Source organism: Vanessa cardui, chromosome 22 (genome assembly GCF_905220365.1).
Source record: "Vanessa cardui chromosome 22, ilVanCard2.1, whole genome shotgun sequence".
Taxonomy (NCBI): domain Eukaryota; kingdom Metazoa; phylum Arthropoda; class Insecta; order Lepidoptera; family Nymphalidae; genus Vanessa; species Vanessa cardui.
This window is the reverse complement of record NC_061144.1, coordinates 6,343,272-6,366,960: the sequence shown is the minus strand read 5'-3', so window position 1 is coordinate 6,366,960 and position 23,689 is coordinate 6,343,272. Positions and strand designations below refer to the sequence as shown.

Below are 23,689 nucleotides of genomic sequence, written 5' to 3'. Positions count from 1 at the left end.
AACTAAGAACCGTTAGATTAATTTCAAGCTATTAATATTAAAAATATATTTCAAATAAAAACTAGTATTCATTAATTAACTAGATTCCAACAAAATTGAATATGACCTTTGTTTGTAAATAAATCTTTTGTTCAATGGCATGGAAATTAATTCAATTAAAATATTTTAGGTCGGTTTACATTGGTCGTAACTCGCAATAATATTTTACTTCTAAATTTTCGATTTAATGTACCTAAGCATTACAATATCAATAATATATACAAAGAATATCGTAAATTTGAGGAGGGTGTTAATAATAAAACTTCAAAAATTTCAATCACCAAAAACAGTTTATAATAGGTAAAACAATCAACAAATATTACTGTAACCATTGGAGCCCGTAATAGCTAGATGCTCTTGAACGATCCATGCCAACTCTGGAAAGTTTTCTTTTGACCCTCAAATTCTCGCTCTGGGGTATGATATCTGGGCTCTTCCTTGAAATAAGATCTGGACATCTGTGAAGGATACACAATGACATTAGATATTGTAGTTTATTGAAACGAGTTCAGTCACGTTGACTTATTGTTACGTTGGTTTAGAATACGTGAATTTTGGCCAAAAATTGTGGGTTGATTAATCAAGCCCCTTTTGTTTATAATTTTTCTCATCTTGGATTAAGGAAACCTGCATGGGATGAATATACATAATTATTAAAAATCTGTCATGCTTGTATCAACAACCCATCATTACGATCAATAATAATTTGATGCGTGTATGTTTAATACGACCTCTGTGATCGAGTGGTGTGTACACCGGTTTTCATGGGTACGCCACTCTGAGGTCCCGGGTTCGATTCCCCGCCGAGTCGATGTAGAAGGTTTATTACTTTTCTATGTCATCTTGAGTCTGAGTGTTTGTGGTACCTTCGTTACTTCTGATTTTCCATTACAAATGTGCTTTAGCTACTTACATTGGGATCAGAGCAATGTATGTGATGTTGTCTAAAATTTATAAAAAAAAATTATAATATTGTACAGATTTGTAGTTGATGTCGCATATCGCTGTTGAATCATTAAATTTAGGGTTGTGCCTGTTCTTATAAAGTACAAGCCAATCTATCACATCCTACTTAAAAATATACTACTAATATATTACTATTAAAATTCCAATACAAACTTGTAAATTTCAGTAGTTATATGATTATCGTTCTTGCATCTATTAGTCCATTGGGTCCAATACTTAAAGCCTTCCTCGTGAAATATATGGACGGCGCAGGCTGTATCATCTCTGATGTCATCATCGAGGAGCGCTAAAAAAAGATTAAAATTATGGAATTGGTAAATAATTACTTGATTATGAAAATGGTCTTAGTTCTATATTATTAAAAATAGCCTTGAACTGGTTTTTGGTATATCAAATACAAATTCAACATTTTTATCAATTTAATCGTATTCGTCCAGTGGTTAGAACGCGTATATCTTAACCGATAATTGGGAATCAAACCCAGTGAAGCACCATATTTAATTTGCTAAAATAATATTAAAATTATTGTTTTGATAAAATTTACTTCATTTTAAAAAAGGGTTTTAGTTCTATATTATTTATGTAAATACCCAAATTACAGAATTTGAATAAGCTTTAATTATAAAGTAAAATAATACACAAACTTTCAATATCTGTGAACGCTAACACAGGGGATCGTTACTCTATACAAATATTGAGTAATATTATAGTGTAATAAGAGTCGAGATGGCCGCGTGGTTCTTAATCGATGATTGCGGGTTCAAACACAGACAATCAGCGCTGTTTCATGTGCTTAATTTGTCTTTATAATTCATCTCGTGCTCAGCGGTGAAGGAAAAGATCGTAAGGAAACCTGCATGTAACAAATTTCATAGAAATTCTGCCACATGTGTAATCCACCAACCCGCATTGGAACAACGTGGTCAATATGGTCCAAAACTTCTCTTCAAAGAGAGAGAAGACCTTTAGCCTAGCAGTGGGAATTTACAGGCTGTTGTTGTTGTTGTTATTAAAGAGTTATATGAAAACAAACATCCAGAATGCTCTCCAAAATATTAAGAATATTTTATACTAGATATCGCACGCGGTATCGCGTTTTAAGCTGTTGGTCATGTCTTAGGCAAAAAAAGCCTGTGTCCTTCCTTGTATGTAGTTCAAGTTTGCTTCATAGCAAATTTCGTCAGATTCGGTTCATTGTTTTGGCAGTTAAAGAGCAACAGACACACAGACAGACAGAATTACTTTCACATTTATAATTTTATAATAGATTTTCGATACAAGCCAATTAATAGTTTGTATTATATAAGGCACTACAGGCGGACTTATTGTTAAAGGTATAAAATATAAAGCAATAATCGCCTTAAAAAAAAGCAATATAAAATAACTCCTTCAAATACAAAACTGCTGGTCCAACGTCCAATAAATTGAAATTCAAGCAACATTGTAAGATAGTTTAAATAAAATCACTTTTAAAATAATACTAAGGGTAAAGATTGAGCACTTCAGCGGTTTCAACGAAATACAGAGCGTTTTATGTCACTCGTAAAATACAACGTTAGCTTCAGACGAGTACGTTTCGTAATCATCTTTATCTGTAGTATTTTCTTGTGGCGTAAAAGAATAGTTTTACAGGATTCCGAGTGTATTTTCTCAATCCGTTGATACTTAATATTGACCGATACAATGTCTGTGTTGGAAACATAAAAATGATCGTAAAATATAATACTTTTACGTTCGCTGTCTCCACAAACGATGAGCAATGGTATGGGATATAAAATTTATCTTTCACTTACAGACAACGTTCGAAGTTTGAATATTTAAGTTTTAACGCCTATCGTAAATTCAAGAATACAATTATTTTTACTTAAATTAGTATTATCTTTGCTATAAAATATTAAAGCCATATCTAACGAAGAGCACTCGATTAATGTATACTATTCAGTCCTTTTATATCATAAGGTTGCCCTTTTAAATTTTAAATAAATTTTGTAATTATAAAACGCACACACGCATATAAAAAATATGTCTCGTGAGTTATAATTTACTAGAATATGCCTTATTTTATGTGTAAAACACGTATAAACCTTCCTCTCGAATCACTCTATCTATCATAAATAATCGTATAAAATTCTGTTGCGTAACTTTAAAGAACTAAGCATACAAAGGGACAAACAGCGGTAAGCGACGTTGTTTTATACTTTGTAATGATTTTATTAATTATTCTTTCAATTTTGCTTTTCAACCAAGTGATTCCCTAGATTTTATCCATTGTATCGTCATAAAGCATTCGGTCAAGATTCACGTATGTCATTTACGGTGTCCATTTAGATCAGCTGATAGTTCAGTGATTTTATAATTAATAACATTATATTTATTTCATAAATGATAATTGACTGTATTTTAATTAATATTTTCTTTATAAATAAACGTAAACCTGCAAACATTTTCTTTAAAGCTTTTTCTACAGCTGAACGATGTCCCAGAAAACATATGAAACAAAATCCCACGACTAGATTTTAAACCTCGAAAATTTGTACTCATTTTGATTAAAGCGCCGAATATATTTTTAATTCTAAAGTTTTTACCTAGTCTTCGTTATAACGAATAGTGTAAAAATAGAGGATAATTATAGGAGTTTGTAATTTTATGCATCATAATAAATTGTCAAGCGTAGCTTTTTGATATATTATGTGTCTAAACTACAAGTCCAACATTTTTTTATATTTAATCGTATTTATATAATAGATGCAATGTCTGTCAGACAGACATTGTTAGAATCATTGTTAGAACGCATATTAACCAATGATTTCGGGTTCAAACCTAGGCAAGCACTACTGAATATTCATGTGCTTAATTTGTATTTATAATTCATCTCGTACTCGGCGGTGAAAGAAAACATCGTGAGGAAACCTGTATGTGTTTAATTTCATAGAAATTCCGCCACATGTGTATTCCACCAACCAATTGAAACAACGTAGTAAAATATGTTCTAAACCTTCTCCTCAAAGGGAGAGGAGGCCTTATTGTTGTTGTATATTATAAGAGATGGCTACTTTAATATACCCTATTATATGTATATACATTAAAAAAAAATACCTATTTCACATCACGCGTGAACAAATTTCACTAATCAATTTTTGTTATGTTTGAATCTATTTTTAAAGAAATTAATAATTAGGAAAGTTGCGTGGAATAGTTGGTACAGTCGACAGAATGCGCGCTATTGGGTGGAATTATATTGGTAATTTTTTTTTGGGTCAATATTTCACCAATTATACCAATTTGAACCCAATATTCATAGTTAAGAACTATCGTAGTAATAAAACTAGCTATAACGGATTTGAATCGCGTATATTAATTATTTTTAACATCCCGACGTTTCGAGCACTTTACAGCGTTCGTGGTCACGGGTAGACCCGTGACCATTATACGCGTTTCAAATCCGTTATAGCTAGTTTTATTTCAATGTGTAATCGTGAAAATTGAAGACAACATTACTATCATAGTAAACTATGATAGTTAAACCCTCAGAAAAAGTGAGTTACTTTGGACTCATTGGGTTGCTTTTCTTTTAATGGGTATTCGTACCCTATACCGGAATACCCATTAAAAGCAGTCCTACTAGTTTCATTATACGGTACGCATGTGCATGTTACCGTAACGCCTTAACGATATATCCATCATCCTGCATTAGGACATGATCGTAAAAAAAGCATCAACTTATCATACTAAGGGCTGTAGCTCTTTTTCTGAACAAAATTATTTCTAAGACACAATGTGCATGAACAAAGCAACGATTAATCATATAACTTACATTCACATGCTATGTTACAATCCCCTCCTTTTTTACCCTCTCTGCACCATCTGCTCGGTATCTGGAAATATGTAAGTTATGTAAAATTATATAACACTTTGTTTTATATTCTTGTGTATTTAACTATTTTGTAGGTAGGCTGTTAGGATTGTTAAGGCCGTTTGCCAAGCCACCTTTGGTTTATAAATATTAATAATAAATAAATATGAGGTAACATCACATACATTACTCTGATCCCAATGTAAGTAGCTGAAGCACTAGTGTTATGGAAATCAGAAGTAACGACGGTACCACAAACACCCAGACCCAAGACAACATAGAAAATCAATGGTAATCTCCATCGACTCGGCCGGGAATCGAACCCGGGACTTCAGAGTGGCGTACCCATGATAACCGGAGTACACACCACTCGACCATGGAGGTCGTCATTTACCGCCAGTATTGAAAAATGGAAACATTTGAAACTCAATGCTCACTTAATTATCAACTTGTGATCATTAGAAAAGTACAGAACTCCAATTTTCTACATATAGGCCCGAAAAAAACTAGCATTTTTTAAATTTAATTTAAAGTATTAACATTATTCATTTTTATTCTGTTCATGAGTGTGAAAATAAATATTTTATAGTAGTCTCAAACAAAATAATACTCCAAGATTATAAATAATTTCATATAAATCTATATAATTAAAATCATATTTTTAAATTGTTAATACGGCATAGCTAGACAACAGCTTCCTCTCCTCTTAAGATATGTTTTAAAGTACTTCACAATATTTGTCAACAATATCTTTATCGCTGAGCACCAAATCAATTATTATAAGTACAAAAATCTCTATTAAAACTACATATTAACCATATAATATCTTTAAGAAAATCAAGAGAGTTTTTTTTATTTTTACATTAAAAAACTCACAAAACACATACCTGGTATAGTCCATAAAATTTCTTTCCACTAGGCGTCACTACGAAGGCTTTTGTGTCTCGATTGCTCACTTTTTCTATGAGGCAAACCCCTGTAAAAATAGTATTTAAGAATCGTCTTATAATAAGTTTCCTAGCAAGCTTTGTCATAATCATTAAAATTATTCCAACCCAAAATAGTAATACATTGTTGTGTTCCAGTCTGTTATTAATTTTCAGTAATTGTAATTACTGATTGCTACAATATTTAATGAGATGGCCCAGTGGTCAGAACGCGTACATCTTAACCGATGAATGCGGGTTCAAACCCAGGCAAGCACCACTATATATGTGTGCTTAATTTGTGTTTATAATTCATCTCGTGCTCGACGGCGAAGGAAAACATCGTGAGGAAACCTGCATGTGTCTAATTTCATCGAAATTCTGCCACATGTGCATTCCACCAACCCGCATTGGAACAGCGTGGTGGAATATGTTCCCAACCCTCTCCTTAATGGAAGAGGAGGCCTTATCTCAGCAGTGGGAAATGTACAGGCTGTTTCTTTACAATATTTAATATTTAATGTTGTACTCTTTATCATACAATATCATAATACTTCTACCTTGCTTACAAAAAAATGAAACAAGCGGGCTAACTTCATTGTCTTTGTGTGCGTGAAATTTCATAAACCTACCTTGGTAAATAACGGGAAAATAATCATAATTTGTAACTCACTTTTGTTAAAGCTATCATCATCATCCTGCCCTTATCCCAATTTTGCTTGAGGTCGGCGCAGCATGTCTTCTCCTTCCATACTTCTCTATCTGACGTCATCTCACAGCCATACCATCTTTCATACATCGTCCCCTTCCTCTATATTCATCATTAATTTTAATGACAATCTATATTAATACATTTAAAAATTTTACTCAAATGCATGTAAAGCCTCGAGCGACAACTAGTATGTGCGTCTCTGTTAAATCTGCTATGAAAGAATTTGATAGAAAATATTTCACGTTAAAGAATATAAACAGAAGTGAATACGTGAAATTCAAACAATTTTCCTTTGTCTATGTTTTTCTTCGTTATTGCTGTATTGCTTTGCATAACGTTCTTGTAGAAAGATATACAAAGATTACCTCAAAATTAATCGATCCAATTATATTCCTTAGTAATATGTATTTTTTTTAATATCTATTCAGATTTATTGTAATAGAACAGGGACATAAATGAAAATATCAACACTAATTTAACCTTTTGTAATCAAGTCATATAATCCTAACTAATATCACAAATAGAAAAAAAGTTTATTTATTTGTTTGCTACGATTCATCACCTCTTAACATAACGTTACAAGCAAAGCCGGGAGCAGAACATAGTAATAAAAACATATCATTACTAGCATATATTACTAAATTATATATGAACAAAAATTTTCACAAAAACATTTCTTTTATTAAAAAATCAATTATTATAAAATACGGCATGGCTAAAACTATGAGAGTTTTTTAAAGAATTCATGCAATTTCTGTTAACTGTGGAACTCCAGTTCTGAGCTCGTATTTTACCTCTCTCTATTCAAATTTTTAAGCTTAGTTAGAAGAGCCTTAAGGGAAAAACGAAAAGTAATATAGAAAACGTTTTAACTTTTATCGAGCGATAGTTTCATTACGATGAAATTCTTACGACCTTATGAACCTTATTTAATCTAGCAATTAGTAACGATTCTAGTAAAGGACGCTTTTTTGAAATAACTTACTAATAAAATTACTTTTTTAATATTTTTTAATACACTTTATTGTGTACCACGTACAAAAAACTGAAATTTTATTATTAAACACAGAAAAATAGAAATAATCGTTTTTTTTGTGTTTTACAATGGGCAGACTTGGCACTCATTAGCCATCTCTTCCAGACAAGCCAATCCGAGACACCTCTTTTTATTACAAAACAATTTAATCAAAGACACGGTGAGATGTACTTATTGTAGATAAAGCGATTTCTTCCTAAATTCATTGGCCATAAGACTCACATTAGTTCACACCCAGAGATAGTTTAATATAAAATATACTTCATTCAAGTAGACTTTAACAACCACTTTCCGATAGTCATACAGAACTATATTAAATAAACAAAGCTACCACCAGTTTGCAATGTAAATTATACCGAAAGGAACCATCAAAATACACAACATTTTAGATACATATTGTTAATTAAATATAATTATGTAAATAATTTATCCCGTCCGAAAACAAATATTAGGTACGAACTTTTATGTCATCCATATTAATATATTTTATTAATTATTATTTTTTTACGTTTGATATTGTATTATAAATCAAAACAAATAATACGTATGTAATGTACGTAGCGGTAAGTATTGTATAATTACAAAAATATGTGAATCATTTAAGACATTCGATAGTATATTTAGTATCAGTATTGCACCCGTGCGAATCCGGGGCTGGTCACTTGTTATTCATAATAATGATACCTCGCACTAGCATTGTAAGCGTAGCGAAAAGGTATCATTGACAATCATTGTTTATTATTCTTATATCAAAGCACTGGACCAGACTGGTCTATATGTCACCTACTAAAATTCCTGTTATAGCCATCCACGATACGATTCAGAAGGGATGTTTCAATAAATACATTCACACTATGTTTTATTTTGACCAACCAAAATCACGGTTACAAAACTAAAAATCATTTTAAGACATTCTATTCGACAATCTATATATATATCAAACTGACTTCAAAAAGGAGGTTATCAATTCGTCTGTATTTTTTATGTTTGTTATCTCATAACTTCTTTTATGATTTTTATGATTATGATATTTTTTTTTGTTTGAAAGCTCCTGCTCTAAATATAACAATAACTATAACTACGTTATATAATCGTAAATCGACTTTTAAAAAGTCTAATATTTTTCATTTAACTTTACTTAGGAGGGAGGACTCTAAAAATTATGTTGAATACACAATTATTTTTATTACTGTTTAGTGCATATTTGTTTTAAAATAGTGTTTTGTTTGAAGTCGGTTTGTCTTTTTGTTAAAACTTTTATTTATCTATAAGGTAACTTCACTGGCAGATAGCTGATGTAATAAGGAATAATTAAGGCTACAACGATAACATTTTTGTTGGATTCAAAGGCGCACGAATGCGTGGCACAGATCGTATAATTTTATTGATCAGAGTAATTGTTGATTTTTGTTTTAAACTTATAAATAGTTGTTTATGTTTGCTCTCTTATAAGTTTTCATCGTTTACTTTCACTCTGGTTAGCTGGTACCGTGTATATATTTATGTTTTATGATAATTAGCTAAGTTTAACATCATTATACGAGCTGTGGTTTTAGTTGAAGGTACACATTTGAATTACTCTTTAGAACTATTATTACTACATAAACATTGTGTATTGCTACCATATAACAACGTTACTAGTATAATCTATATTTTATATTTACGTATATATTTTTTTTTGTCATGACGTCTATATAACTGAAATCCTATCGTCTGATCCGACTTTGATGCTACCTTTGGACAGCAGCAGCAACAAGATATTGTACAGCAACTCTGAGCTGAGATGGCCCAATGGTTAGAACGCGTGCATCTTAACCGATGATTGCGGGTTCAAACCCAGGCAAGCACAACTATAAATATGTGCTTAATTTGTGTTTATAATTCATATCGTGCTCGGCGGTGAAGGAAAACATCGTGAGGAAACCTGCATGTGTCTAATTTCATCGATATTCTGCCACATGTGCATTCTACCAACTCGCATTGGAACAGCGTGGTGAAATATATTCCAAACCCACTCCTTAATGAAAGAGGAGGCCTTAGCCCAGCGGTGGGAAATTTACTGATACTTTTTTTATTGCTACAAGTATTTAAAACGGGATATTTTTCATGTGTCTTATTTTTATTTGGTGGAGCTCGATATTTCGACATTATGTACGAATTTCTTGTTCACGATACTCATCGGGTTTGTCATCAAACTCTACGAAATAAAAATATAATTCACGATAAATTTATTAGTTTTCAATGGTAATGCCACACTGCATACCTGTCGGTTGCAGTCGAATGGGCCGGCGCGCCCGGGGAAGTACCACTCTCTCACTTAAAATTGGCGTGAAGTGGTAGCTATGCTACCGCGTTTCGTCCGGTAAGTGAGAGTTCCGGAGGCCCGATCCCCCCTCCCCCCAAACTTGATGGTTGTGAAGGCCGGCAACGCACCTGCAAACACCCTGGTGTTGCAGATGTCCATGGGCGGTGATAGTCACTTTCCATCAGGTGAGCCTCCTGCTCGTTTGCCACCTATCTCATAAAAAAAATATCCCGTTTTAAATACTTGTAGAAAAAAATAACCATATTAAAATTAATAAATAATGTAAATACAATCTTACATCATTGTTTAAATACAATATTTAAATTTCAACATTGTAAATAAATAATTTTACAATAAATTTATTGAAGGTTACCAACATGATAAACATTAATAACTAGTAATGAACAATATACAGTATATTTTAAATTAATTCGAACCGTCATAGTTACAATACTTACAAATAACTACGACATCAAATATCTTAAATAATAATTGCACAAGTTACAACCAGATACATACAAAGTAAATGTATTTAATACTTCATACTTATTAATAAAAGTATATTATTTATTTAACACTAATAAGGATATTTTTAGCAATTAACTAATTTATTAATTATTTAACATACATGTTGAAAGGAACTGGAAATTATCAATCTCATCTTCGAACGAAAGTATATTTGTTGATATTTGACTAATTATCGTCCTGTCATTCAATTACAACAGATAATTAATATTAATTAATTAATCATGTATTATTGTCAAATTAATAATTACGTAGTAACGGTATTCACGTGTATATAAGATGCGTATATGTCGTAACTAATCATTATACATGTTATAATTAGTTTATTTATGTTTTTTTGTATATATAACAACACGATAATCTCAAAAACTGGTATTAACTTGTTTAAATAAATGCTTTGGATAGCCCATTTATTGATTAGGCTTGTAACTTACTAACTGAACCCGCGACCTTGTACGCGTTTGAATTTAACAAAAAATATATTATTGTAGCCTAACTTATTCCTTATTATATCAGTTCATCTGCCAGCGAAAGTCCCATCAAAATCGGTCCAGCTGTTCTAGAGTTTAGCCAGACAGACAACAATTGTAAAAAATGTTGTTTTGGTATATGTACCGTGTATTCATACATAAGAGTCGAGGTGGCCCAGTGGTTAGAACGCGTGCATCTTAACCGATGATGGCGGTTCAAACTCAGGCAAGCACCGCTGATTCATGTGCTTAATTTGTCTTTATAATTCATCTCGTGCTCAGCGGTGAAGGAAAACGTCGTGAGGAAACCTGTTTGTGTCTAATTTCATCGAAATTTTGCCCATGTGCATTCCACCAACCCGCATTGGAACAGCGTGGTTGAATATGTTCCAAACCTTCTCCTCAAAGGGAGAGGAGACATTTAGCCCAGCAGTGGGAATTTACAGGCTATTGTTGTATGTTGTTGTTGTTGTATTCATACATATGCATTGAGTAAAAAAAAGCTATATTAATATTACAAACGGACACTCCAATTATATTGTAGGTATAGAATAGATAAGGAATAACAACAAACAAGGCAAAGTGATAACAATCAACCGTAAATGAAATTACTTTACCTTAAAATTTACTTGCTAGGTTTTGCAATGAATATTGGACAGAATAACTGACATTATGGTTTACTAAATAGACTGACCCAATATTACACAATACGACCCTATTTATTTACGCAATGTATTATTATTATGATTCAATAAAAATATCCGCTTCTGAGTAAATATAGTTTTGACCCAAATCGGACGTCAACTTTCAAAAACATACTATATTTTTAATCATTGGCTGCCTAGATGGTCTAGTGGATAATTATTAGCCCAGATCTATGTTATGAACAATCTAAATCTAGCAAAATAAAACCGTTGGACTTGCATTTGTGCTCTTTCCATTCGTGTAGGATTCACCGTCCCATCAGCATATGAGAGTAAGACTTAGGACACTACACCTGTATTCGTGCACATGTAATGTGTTGTGTAAGTGGTTAGTCTATTCAGATAACCGTGTAAGAAAACGGTTAAGATGACATCAGGCGTAACAGCGTAAGATAATGCAGCGTTTTTAGACTCATATTGATCTATCAAGTATAAAAAGGCTTAGTTACGATAATTTTAGTTTTCTTTTCTTTTATAATTTTTTATGGTATAGGTTGGCGGACGAGCATATTGGGCCACCTGATGGTAAGTGGTCACCATCACCTGTAGACAATGACGCTGTAAGAAATATTAACTATTCTTTACATCGTTAATGTCCCACCAACTTTGGGAACTAAGATGTTATGTCCCTTGTGCCTGTAGTTACACTGGCTCACTCACCATTCAAACCGGAACACAACAATATTGAATACTGTTATTTGGCGGAAGAATAACTGATGAGTGTGTGGTACCTACCCAAACGGGCTAGCAATAAAGCTCTACCACCAACTAAATTGCATTTTATTCATTTTAATTTTCGTGTGCACACATATTTGTTTATGAAAAACAGTCTTGTGCATTAACGCAGTTATACTGAGATGAACCCCCTGCTACCTGCACTGTATTCGTTGAATTAAATTATCTTCTTGTGTGCAATCGTTGTAATGTATTTGTAGAAAAGTAAATTGCTTAAAATACAAGTAGATTACATTATTATACGTATTATTTGCAACGCTATATGAGAATGTCTTGGAACACAAACTATTCACGTAAATATGAACATTGAATAACGTTCTGTACCCAGTTATGAATTATTGAATCTGAACGCTCCTTAACCTTTCGGTGTAGGTACATTAACGATTTTAATTATGAATATTGTTTAAAGAGGAATCGCTAAACATTGTTGCGTCCTCTTCTTTCAAATGTCAAATCAATAATGAAAGAATGAGATGAGTGCTCAAATAAACACATCTATATAATCGACGCTATTATATTTTATAATACAAAAATAGTTCACTCTTATATGATTTTTTTCAGAAATCTATTATATCCATACTTAACTACTAGTTTATAGGGCTCTGTGCATCCTAGCTGGGTTTTTCAGTCAGAGTAAGAAAACCTTCGTCAGTTTTCAAATTCATTCCTTTATCAATTCTTAAACTTTTAGTACCTCTTAAATCTAAACATCAAATAATTACAACGCAATATGTCATTCTCGATCGGTAAAGCAGATTATCGCTCATACTGATCATACGAAAATAGATCTTAAGCTGACGAACCTTTTCTTATGCCGACTTTACCACCCATTCATCAGATATTCTACCGCTAAACAGCGGAACCAGAACCCAGTTTCGTTATGTTTCGGTTTGAAGGTTGAGTGAGCCAGTGTTACTACAGTTACAAGGGATAAAACATCTTAGTTCCCAAAGCTGGTGGCGTATTATCGAAGGAATGGTCAATATTTTTTACAGCCCTATGGTTTATGGACGGTGGTGACCACTTACCATCGAGTGGTCTATTTACTCATCCGCCAGCTTGTAACATTAAAAATCGATTCTCAAATAAAAATATAATTTCTATTTAAAAAGTAGTACATCGTTTTAAATATGCATTGATAAAAAACACTCAATGCATTACAATTATAAATAATTAATAGCTTCAAGTGTCTCACGCAATTCAAATTTATATTTGTGGCACACCAAAATAACTGAATTTATTACCGTCAGTTGGAATTAATTTTATTAGCTGTAAAAATATTATACGACAATTAAAATAGCATCAGATATTATCCGACAAAATAATGAATGACAATGCATAAAAATGTTTACTAATTACTCACATTGTCCTAGAAATAAGTGTTGGGGTATTCCTACTTTGACCAATTCGCGCACTAACTTGCATCTAGTCTCGAATCTCTTACAACAACCTAAACTAAATATAACACAAGTCACTATTACAAAACACGCGAACCGCATGGTTAATACAAAATAATGAAATCGAATGGATCGAGTTGAAATGTCAATGTCAGCTGACATAGTTACACTTGAGAGAGTATTGCGTAGTTTCAAATACATTGACATTTATCTATGAAACACCAGTTTGAGAACGTATAGTGACTGTTCGATGAATGGTTTTGGTTTCGATAATGTCTTAAATGTTTTGTTTTGCATTAGAAGGTTTGAACCGTGGAAAAACAGTACTAGTAACTCACTAGCTTAGTAAAAAATGTGTTGTGGTACTTATAATAGTAATAAATTTTAAATATTAAAACTCAAATAATATATGTTTCTGAGCTTATCATTCACTCATAATGTTTTTATTACAATACGTTATTGAAAAAAAACAGAGTATGTCAATATTTTTGTATTGACACGGACTTTGGTTTGGTGGAAATATGAATTGTTTTTAATTTAGAGTTATAAACCTAAAATTTATTATGATAATATATTTTATAATAAAAATGGATAATGTGGAAAATTTTCCTTAGCAAGTTTCCCTGCGATCATTAACTCAATTTCCAGTAACTAGCACAAAGAAAATTACAAAATCCGCTCACTAATTACCGGAACGTAATAATTAAAATAACAATTTTTATCACGACTGTACACAGCTCGGTTTTCCCAGAGGTTGTTTTGACGATGTGCTCAGTTTTTTGTTCATTTCAATGTATAATGCAACTTCAATTCTCATTTCGTAAATATAACAACAATAAAAACTCACACATACAAATACATGTTACACACACATAAGCACGCACGCATGAACGCATGAATACATTACATTATCATCTATCTACTTATGTATGTATGTATATTATTAGTTTAATTTTTAACATACTATGAATATTAAACATTTTTATTCAGCTTTTGGCTTTGTTTGCGAGTAAAATTATTATTTAATTAATATAATAAGTTTATTATACTGGCTGCTGAATTTTTCTGCTCTTTTTTAATTACATTGATATTCGTTCAGTCTGTATCATTGAATTAATGGTTAAATATGAAGCCATATATTTCGAGGTCCTAGGAGTATGAAAGTTGGAATTTGTAAATTCCCGTGCCTCGGTAAGCACGTAAAGCTGTTGGTTCTGTGCTTAAAATTTGCAGTAGGACCTAAATTGGAGTATGAGACTGAGTGAATACAGTGTTAGCGCTTCCAAATATTTTACGCTAAGGGGTGAAATAGACACCAATGTAATATAAAGAGCAAAACCGCTAGCACAGCTACAGCTAGTGTCAAATAAACACTTAAAAAAGATTTCTTTAATTATATTATTGGTTTGTAAACCAGTAAAAAGTAGCGTCAACGAAATCTTCATCAACTACTTTAATTTTCCTAATGAATTTACCGTCTCAAGCAGCTTAATCGAGACGGTTAAGTAAAACTCTAAGTCAATCAACGTAATTGATAGAATGATACTTTAATTTAAGAGACGTTAAATCTGATCGGATACTTGGTGGCAGGGCCTTGTGCAAGCCCGTCTGGGTAGGTACCACCCACACATCAGTTATTCTACCGCCAAATAACAATATTGTTTTGTTCCGGTTTGAAGTGTGAGTGAGCCAGTGTAACTACAGGCACAAGGGACATAACATTCCCAAGGTTGGTGGCACATTGACGATGTAAGGAATAGTTAATATTTCTTACAGCGTCATTTTCTATGGGTGATGGTGACCACTTACCATCAGGTGGGCGATATGCTCGTCCGCCAACCTATACCATAAGAAAATACGTTTTATTATGTGCTTTATATTTGTGAGTTTGTGAGGATGGATGCATGTATGTTTTTTACTCTTTCACGAAAAAACTAATAAACGGATTTAGAGGAAAATTTTTAACTTTTCCGTTTCGTAAATTCAAATCGTTTGCAAAAAATACATTGGTAAAAAAGCATATAATTCGATACAAGATTTTATAGATAATAAAAAAGCGTGGAGTTAATACCTGTTGACTTCCAAGCAGGATATATTAATTTAAATAATTGTATTAACTAACACGACTTTGTAATTTTTAAATGTTGAAAAAGAGTAACTACTGATATTCTTACCGGTTCTTCTCGGTAGAATCTACTTTACGAACCGGTGGTAGCGTCATTTAATTGTAGAATGACAATTCAAAAGTGCTTATAAAAGCCTATTTGAATAAAGTTTATTTTGATTTTATGGAAGAAAATTTGGTCAGTTTCATAAAAATAATTATTATGAAACCGAAATATATTGTGGTTGTGACTCGAAACGACGACCGGTCTCGTAGTGCTGCGTAGCAAAATTGCTCAAATATCTTTCGATTTTTGCGACATATTTTGAGTTTCAAAGCTTGATATTATATTAAGCACTTTACAGCACTATACAGCAACAACGTTTAGTGTTGGTATATAAAAAATTTGTAAATAAGATTATAGTTAGACGTACAAAAAAAAAATTTGTACGAGGGTGTAATATCTTCGGTAAAATTTTTACTGATCGAGATTTTGGTATCAGTAATCTTAAATTTATTCATCTATAATGTAATGTACTCACTCTTAAAATGACAATGTATAAGATAACAACAATACTGTGCGCAGCGGTTTTGCGGATCGTTTAGCGATGTATAAAGTCAGACGTTCGATACTGATCCTTTGGGCTTTAGTCGGCCCCACTCCTAGCCCAACTTCAAGGTTTAATTTGCCGGCTAAATAGAAGTATTAGTAATTCCTTAAAAAGGAGCATTACTACTTACCTTAAATAAAATTTTTTTGTACCTACTGCCTAAAAGTTTCAATTTTACTCGATATTTTGAATATACTTTCCGCGCATCTCTTTTATCATATTATTTAAATGCCTTTTTTGTTGAATTAAATCACAATCAAAGGGCATTTGAATATATTGCGCGATATGGGTTATCGTGTTGCCAAAATTAAAACTTTATGCTTACTTACTTGAATAATAAATTATTTTTTTTTCTATTTATCTTAAGCATATAAGCCTTGATTATTTATTAGTTAAGTAGTTCCGAGGCATGAGATAGGATAGGTACTAAGAGATCAAGATGGTAAGAATACCCTTACTAGAGTGCCAAGGAGCTCGCCGTACTTGGGGTGAACATTGTCGATGAGGTCTGCGTATTGGGGTTAAGTCCAGCGTCTCACCAGAGAGGTGTATGGTTTTAAAAACTGCCAGCTAATTAGAAACGTCAAGTTAATCAGATCATTAATCAGTTCATGAGATATCTGAGCCTCGCCTTGGATATTCACTATGAATTCGAAGAGCTCTTCAAACGCCTAGTTGTCCGATTCGAGAAGGTACCAGTTGCTATGCACAAGCTGGTTTCTAAACTCGGCTATTTAAGAGAGAAAGATCGCACTCTTGATTCTAGTGTCGTGGAATATATGCCTCTCTACGGCAAATTGCCATAAGACATTAAGCTTTGGAAGCAACAAAAGAAACATAGCGAGTGTATCCACAAAAGTTAACTGCCTAATTATCTTAAACATAACACACTTGTACATTACTATTCATCGTGATTTAATATCATCATTATTCATACAGTAATTATATGTGACTTTGCAAATTTTTTTGCCTCTTTTTCAATTGCGTAATTATTATGAAATATACGCTTAATAAAAATATAGTAGATATTCGTGGACATAACAAAAATAATGCTCGAGTTTAATAGCATTTTTATGGCTTCATGTTCAGTGTAAGGCTTCTTGTACGACCGAATCAATCTACCGCTAAACACCAATACCTTTGCTATATATAGATTATAGTTTTAAACTGAGTTAGCGAGAGGATACAAGAACGTATGTCTTTTATGATGTAATTTATAAAGGAAAGATATATAATTGTAACATAAACCAATCCATATGTTTGTGTTAGAATTTTAACGAGTAGGATAAGCTAGCCAGTACAGTATTTATAATTAAATATGCATGTTTTGTTCGAGTTTTAGCCGATGAATATGTACGCATGCATGATAACATTATAAATTAGATGCTTCGCTTCGCTCAGCTTAAATAAAATAAAACAGATTAGGCTTATTCTTTACCTTTCATATTGTATATAACTTTTTCGTAAACGTTGGTCTGTAATTTATTGTTGATAAGTTTTCACCGAATCAACCGTACTCCTGATCGAAATTATTACTTAGAATACACCTATTGAACGCAACCGTAAATGTTAAACTATCACATTATGAATTTTATCGATTTAATATCGAAATATTATAATAATACGAATTTTGTAATTTTGAAAAAAGATCTAATTTTTAACGGTGTATAATACTGGATAGGTTCCAATTGGGTTCATAGTTCTAGTATAAAAACACTGATAAACCTAATATATTTATAAATAAATCCCTGTAGTTGACTAGCTGCTAATATGGAGAGAGTTGAGATGGCCCAGTGGTTAGAACGCGTGCATCTTAACCGATGATTGCGGGTTCAAACCCAGGCAAGCACCGCTGATTCATGTGCTTAATTTGTCTTTATAATTCATCTCGTACTCGGCGATGAAGGAAAACATCGTGAGGAAACCTGCATATGACAAATTTCATAGAAATTCTGCCACATGTGTATTCCACCAACCCGCATTGGAACAGCGTGGTGGAATATATTCCAAACCTTCTCCTCAAAGGGAGAGGAGGCCTTTAGTCCAGCAGTGGGAATTTACAGGCTGTTGTTGTTGTTGTTGTAATATGGACTACGTGCGCCTTTCTTCGAGTATGAAGTATTTACTACTTAATATAACAAGTGTGTTCGATACCTCAGTCCACTTGCTCGTTAATTGTATAGATAATACTTTATGAGTGCACGTTATTTATAGATAGCCGTAAATTTTCTAAAAGAACCGTGTAATAAGAAATATAAATCAATTCGATTTATATTTAACCGATTTATAATAGATTACGTGATGCGTATATGTACATGATAGCATTGGAATCATAGAAAACTAACATAAAAAGAGGTTTGAATTTCACGTGACAAGAAAGACCGAAGAAAAGATGTGGGAGGGTTATGTAACGTCTCTAAATCCTAACCAGTAGACAGTCAGTCTTATTCCAACTCGTAGATCCGACGGTTGTCTTAATAAAATCTATTTAATTCCTTTTTTAAAAAGTCTACCCCTACCTTATAGCACTGCGATGAACACTGACCACTGATATCAGAACACTAAACCAGATGATAATCTTTCTAAATAGGAACACGACCGGGAAGGGAATGTTTTTAATGTGATGTATAAATCCAACGCATTACTTTGGTTTAACTTATTATTGACAGCTTCGAGAATATTTTATGAAAAATTAAACCAAATTTTATAAAAAATATATTTATAGAGCCGAGATGAGCCTAGTGGTAGCCGAGATGGCCCAGTGGTTAGAACGCGTGCGTCTTAACCTATGATTGCTGGTTCAAACCCCAGCAAGCACCACGGAATATGTGCTAATAATGTGCTAAATTTGCATGTGTCTAATATCATAGAAATTTTGCCACATGTGTATTCCACCAACCCGCGTTGGAACAGCGTGGTGGTATGTTCCAACTCTTCTCCTCAAATAGAAAGGAGGACTTAGTCCAGCAGTGAGTAAATTACACGCTGTTGCGGTCGTATATATTAAACTGCTCGACTGAATTTAGTGAAATTTGCACTGTTCCCTAAGTTGAAGTGTACCTAATTTACTTTAAAAATTATCATCTCAACTTTTAGTTTCCAAGAAATTCGTGAACAAACATACGAACATACAAACAGACATACACTTACGAACCAAGGCACACGTGCTTGGAAGCCCAAATGGATCATCAAAGTCCAATATAATTAAATTCTAAAAAAGTTACATACATACACGTCGAAATGGTAACTTATTTTTTAGAAGTTGGTTTTTTTACACTACATAATCGGAAATGTATGACACGTGTAAGAGAAAGTTAACTAAGGAAATAATATAAACGACCTTTGCCAAAAATATTTAATTTTTTAATTTGAAAAAAAAAAATGACCTGTACATCAGCTTAACAAATATAAAAGTTTAAAAATAGAATGTTTACTTAATTGTATATTTTCTCGCGACGTATAATTATGATGGATTATTATTTGATTCATGATTAGACACTGTTTATAAATAACGTAATAACATATACGGAGCATCGGTTCTTACCGGAAAGTGTTACATATTCAAGTTTTACACATATATAAATAAAAATTAATTTTATACACTGTACAATTAAAATAGCTCTTAATGCACGACTATAAAGGTTATAAAATTAAAGCAATTTAATCGCTTGTTTTCCTCTAACGTTTATTCCAAGATGTAAATTTTGTGTATATATTACGGTAATAGTGAATAATTGACGATTATTAATAATTATTCATTATTATTAATAATTGCCGAAAGTCGAAGTTAAAGTAATAAATTAATCACATTTGTCGGTTTTTATTAATAATTTGACCCTAGTATTGATAAATGTAATGAGTGGCCAAGGGTTGCGGGGCGGGGTGGTGTGTGCCACGCGAGGAAATCGCGTAGGCGACTCGTTATTTGGCTCGGTGTTATTGTTTTAAAAGCACGCGCACGTTATTTGTTGTTGATGACGTAAAAAGTTTGTGAATTTTTGAGTTTGAGTACCTTTTTCGTTTTAAAATGGAAGACCTTCATATTATGAAAACCACATTTTATGAGAAATGCCTTGAAATAAAATCGAAGAAAGAAAAAAATTACCAATTATTTACACGAGATGAGTATTTTACTTTTATAAACAAGGTCATAACTTTTAAAGAGAAAAAAATGCAAAAAATGCCAAAAGACTATCGACGTTTGTCAAAATACGATATTGTTAATATAGGAAATACAAACAAATTAGTAGTTCCAGTGAAGGACCAGAAAGACTCGCTTATTTACTACACTTATTTAGAAGAAAATTTTGATATTATTCATGAGACTCATATTTCTATTGGTCACGGAGGGCGCAAAAGGATGCATAAAGAGCTTCGAAATAAATATAAGAATATTACACATGAACTTATAACTATTTATTTGAACTTGTGTCAACCATGCCAAAAGAAAATAAATCTTCCAAAGAAGGGGTCGGTAGTAAGGCCCATTAAGAGTACTGAATTCAATTCAAGTTGTCAAGTTGATCTTATTGACATGCAATCACAGGCAGACGGTCAGTATACATTTATAATGGTATACCAAGACCATCTTACAAAATTTGTGCAACTCAGAGCATTAAAATCGAAGCGTGCTGAGGAAGTTGGATATCATTTGTCAGACATATTTACTATATTTGGAGCGCCTTGTATTTTACATAGTGACAATGGGCGTGAATTCGTGAATAATGTCATTACTGAGGTGTGTAAAATGTGGGATGAAACTAAAATTGTTCACGGAGAACCGCAACACAGCCAGTCTCAAGGATCAATCGAGAGAGCAAATCAAGACATTGAAAAAATGTTAGCTACTTGGTTGGAAACCAACAAAACAAAACGTTGGTCAGAAGGTCTAAGATTAATACAGTTTATGAAAAACAAAACTTTCCATTCAGGAATAAATACGAGTCCTTATGAAGCTATGTTTGGTTGTAAACCAAAAATTGGGTTAAAAACTTTTCTGCCTGAAGATTTAGAAAGACTTCAAGACCCTCAACATGCTGATACTGACGACTGTAACTCCTTGGATCATACTACGGACGTGCACTCAGTTGATATCCATTCTCAACAAAAAGAACCTACTTCGAATATTTATCCGGTTGATGCCCATTCTGTGCAAATTGAACCTGAATTGCAGAGTGAGCTTGAAATTAACTCAAATCAGGAAAACTCCAAAGTAATTCCCGTTGACAATGCAAATAAGGAAGAAACGATTATCAATTCGGAACACCAAAATATAGCCAAAGAGATTATCTCAATCATCGCCACTACTTCCACTAAAATTCAAGAAGTTCGAGATTTTGCGATAGAGTCTCTCCAAAAACAAGCTGAAAAAATGTTAAAACTATCCACCACAGAATTCCCAGTTTGAAAAATAGGGGACAGCCTTAGGGTACGTGTGCCAGAAGTCGATCAATTATGGCGTTCTAAATCAACGGTATTCACGAAATGAGTTTACAGTTTGCAAAGAAAAGTTTGTCAGTATTGATGGGGTTCCTAATACAACTTGCAGTCTGCGAGAATGTGCCCGCAAGGAATTAAATTTGGGGGGGCAAAACTAAAAGTCTTGCTGCAACTGTACTGACGAATGCAACTGCAAAAAAAAATGCACGTTCTTTGCAATTGTAAGTGCCACAGAAGTCTTTCTTGCAATAACAAATAATATTTTTAGTTTCTTTTTTTATGAGTTTTTAATTATTTTATTTTTGATGTTATTTTTATTATGGCAATATATTTTACAGTACAGAATACATATCTGAATTTGTTGTCCTTTCGTTTTAAAGCAGGTACAAGTAACCTTGTTACTGTAATTTCTAATTAACATAATTGTAAGACTGTGTTGAGTATTATAGATAAATACCGGCTGGTCAAAAAACATTGGATTTTTATTTATTTTATAATTTTCACCAATATGTGTTGTGAATTATTTATAAATACTATTAAAAGTAATAAATTTCGATCGTTTATTCACATTTACCAAAATATGTGGTTATTAGTAAAAATATTAATAATTTTCAATTAATCAGATTTACCGCGTAACATACGTACATCGCAAGAAATACTAAGCGACACTAAAATCATTACAAAATAGAAGATAATGTATACTTACGTGTATAATTTGTATATCTACGCCCAGTGATCCTATTAATTCGTTATGGGTTACGAATTTAAACACATACTTATACTAATCACATTTATTTTACGTTATTCATATAAAAATCACAATCAAATACTTACAGTTACCCAAAAATGTCTTTTCGATTAATTTCGTTTTTATTAATTCGGTAGCCAGCCTGCATCTTGTGAATTTCTTCGCCTCACTTCCAAGAATAAAAACTAGGAGTAAAATGTACGAAAATAACTTCATATTATAAAATACTATTTCTTGCACAAGTAGAAACGTCTATGGAGTAACATATTGTATGTGGTTTAGGTTAGGATTTAATCAGATGTGATAAAGTAGTACTATAAATACTCGACTAACTCACCAGTACATATGCACGGCTACGATTATCACGATATTGTCTATCACGCTTCTTGACTTTTAAAATTGTTATATTGTTGTTCTTATATTAAATTAGTTGTTTATTTTAGAAATGACATACATTTATTATATACATTGATTATAATTTTAAAAATACAGTAATTTCATCGTCAAAACCTGTGATCGGTTTTGGACTGCAGAAACACAACCTGTGAGAGTATTTTCAACAGTATATTATATACTTTTTAAATATTTTTATTTACATTTGTCTTAGAAATGGCTTGAATTACATTTTTTAAATCCCATTAATGAAGTAATGTTACAGTCAATATATTATAATAATATAATTGTACAATGTTACATTTATACTTCTAATTATAAATAAAATTATATACTTAATATATAAATACATATGTATATACTCGTACATAACAATAATGTAATTCTTACCTTTCAGAACAAAGTGTTAAACTTATGAGAACACACATATTCTTTAATAATACTGGGTTTAAATCTAATTTGCAGCATATGCGTCCTGTTCGTAAGTTATTGAGATAACAAAAGAGTCGGTGTTTTTCTGTGAGTCAAGCAATAAAATTTTATGCTATGTCCTGTTTCAATTGATAAATTCCTTTCTTTTTATCGCTGGAAAAATATATAACGCGTTTTCCCACGTGAAGTGAAGAAGACATTTTATCTTCCAATACAGTTAAATTTTCGCCTATTTATCTCTTGTTCCACGTAAGCTTCTAAAATCTCAGATATATTATGCCATTGCAAACCAAC

The 23,689-nt window shown here is 32.3% G+C and overlaps 1 protein-coding gene across 2 annotated transcripts; it reads right to left on the bottom strand.

Moving 5' to 3' along the window:
- Positions 1 to 312: 312 nt before the first annotated feature.
- On the bottom strand, positions 313 to 22,897 carry LOC124539465 (lysozyme-like). Of its 2 annotated transcripts, none has more exons than XM_047116862.1 (5): positions 22,657 to 22,897; positions 5,746 to 5,834; positions 4,820 to 4,880; positions 1,159 to 1,291; positions 313 to 497 (listed from the first exon to the last, which is right to left on the bottom strand). In XM_047116862.1, the coding sequence occupies exons 1-5, from the start codon at positions 22,784 to 22,786 to the stop codon at positions 359 to 361; spliced, it is 552 nt and encodes a 183-aa protein (XP_046972818.1). In that variant the 5' UTR covers positions 22,787 to 22,897; the 3' UTR covers positions 313 to 358. The 2 variants fall into 2 exon arrangements, with proteins under 2 accessions (XP_046972818.1, XP_046972817.1); XM_047116861.1 differs by lacking the exon at positions 22,657 to 22,897 and adding an exon at positions 13,635 to 13,853.
- Between the last annotated feature and the right edge of the window lie 792 nt (positions 22,898 to 23,689).

Excerpts from the sequence above, each read along its gene's own strand:
- LOC124539465 (XM_047116861.1), bottom strand. The coding sequence starts at position 13,830 with ATGTCAGCTGACATTGACATTTCAACTCGATCCATTCGATTTCATTAT. Across the intron at positions 1,292-4,819 it reads TTGTAACATAGCATGTGAAT|CGCTCCTCGATGATGACATC; the intron begins GTAAGTTATATG and ends ATCTTTTTTTAG. Across the intron at positions 498-1,158 it reads ATAACTACTGAAATTTACAA|ATGTCCAGATCTTATTTCAA; the intron begins GTTTGTATTGGA and ends TATCCTTCACAG.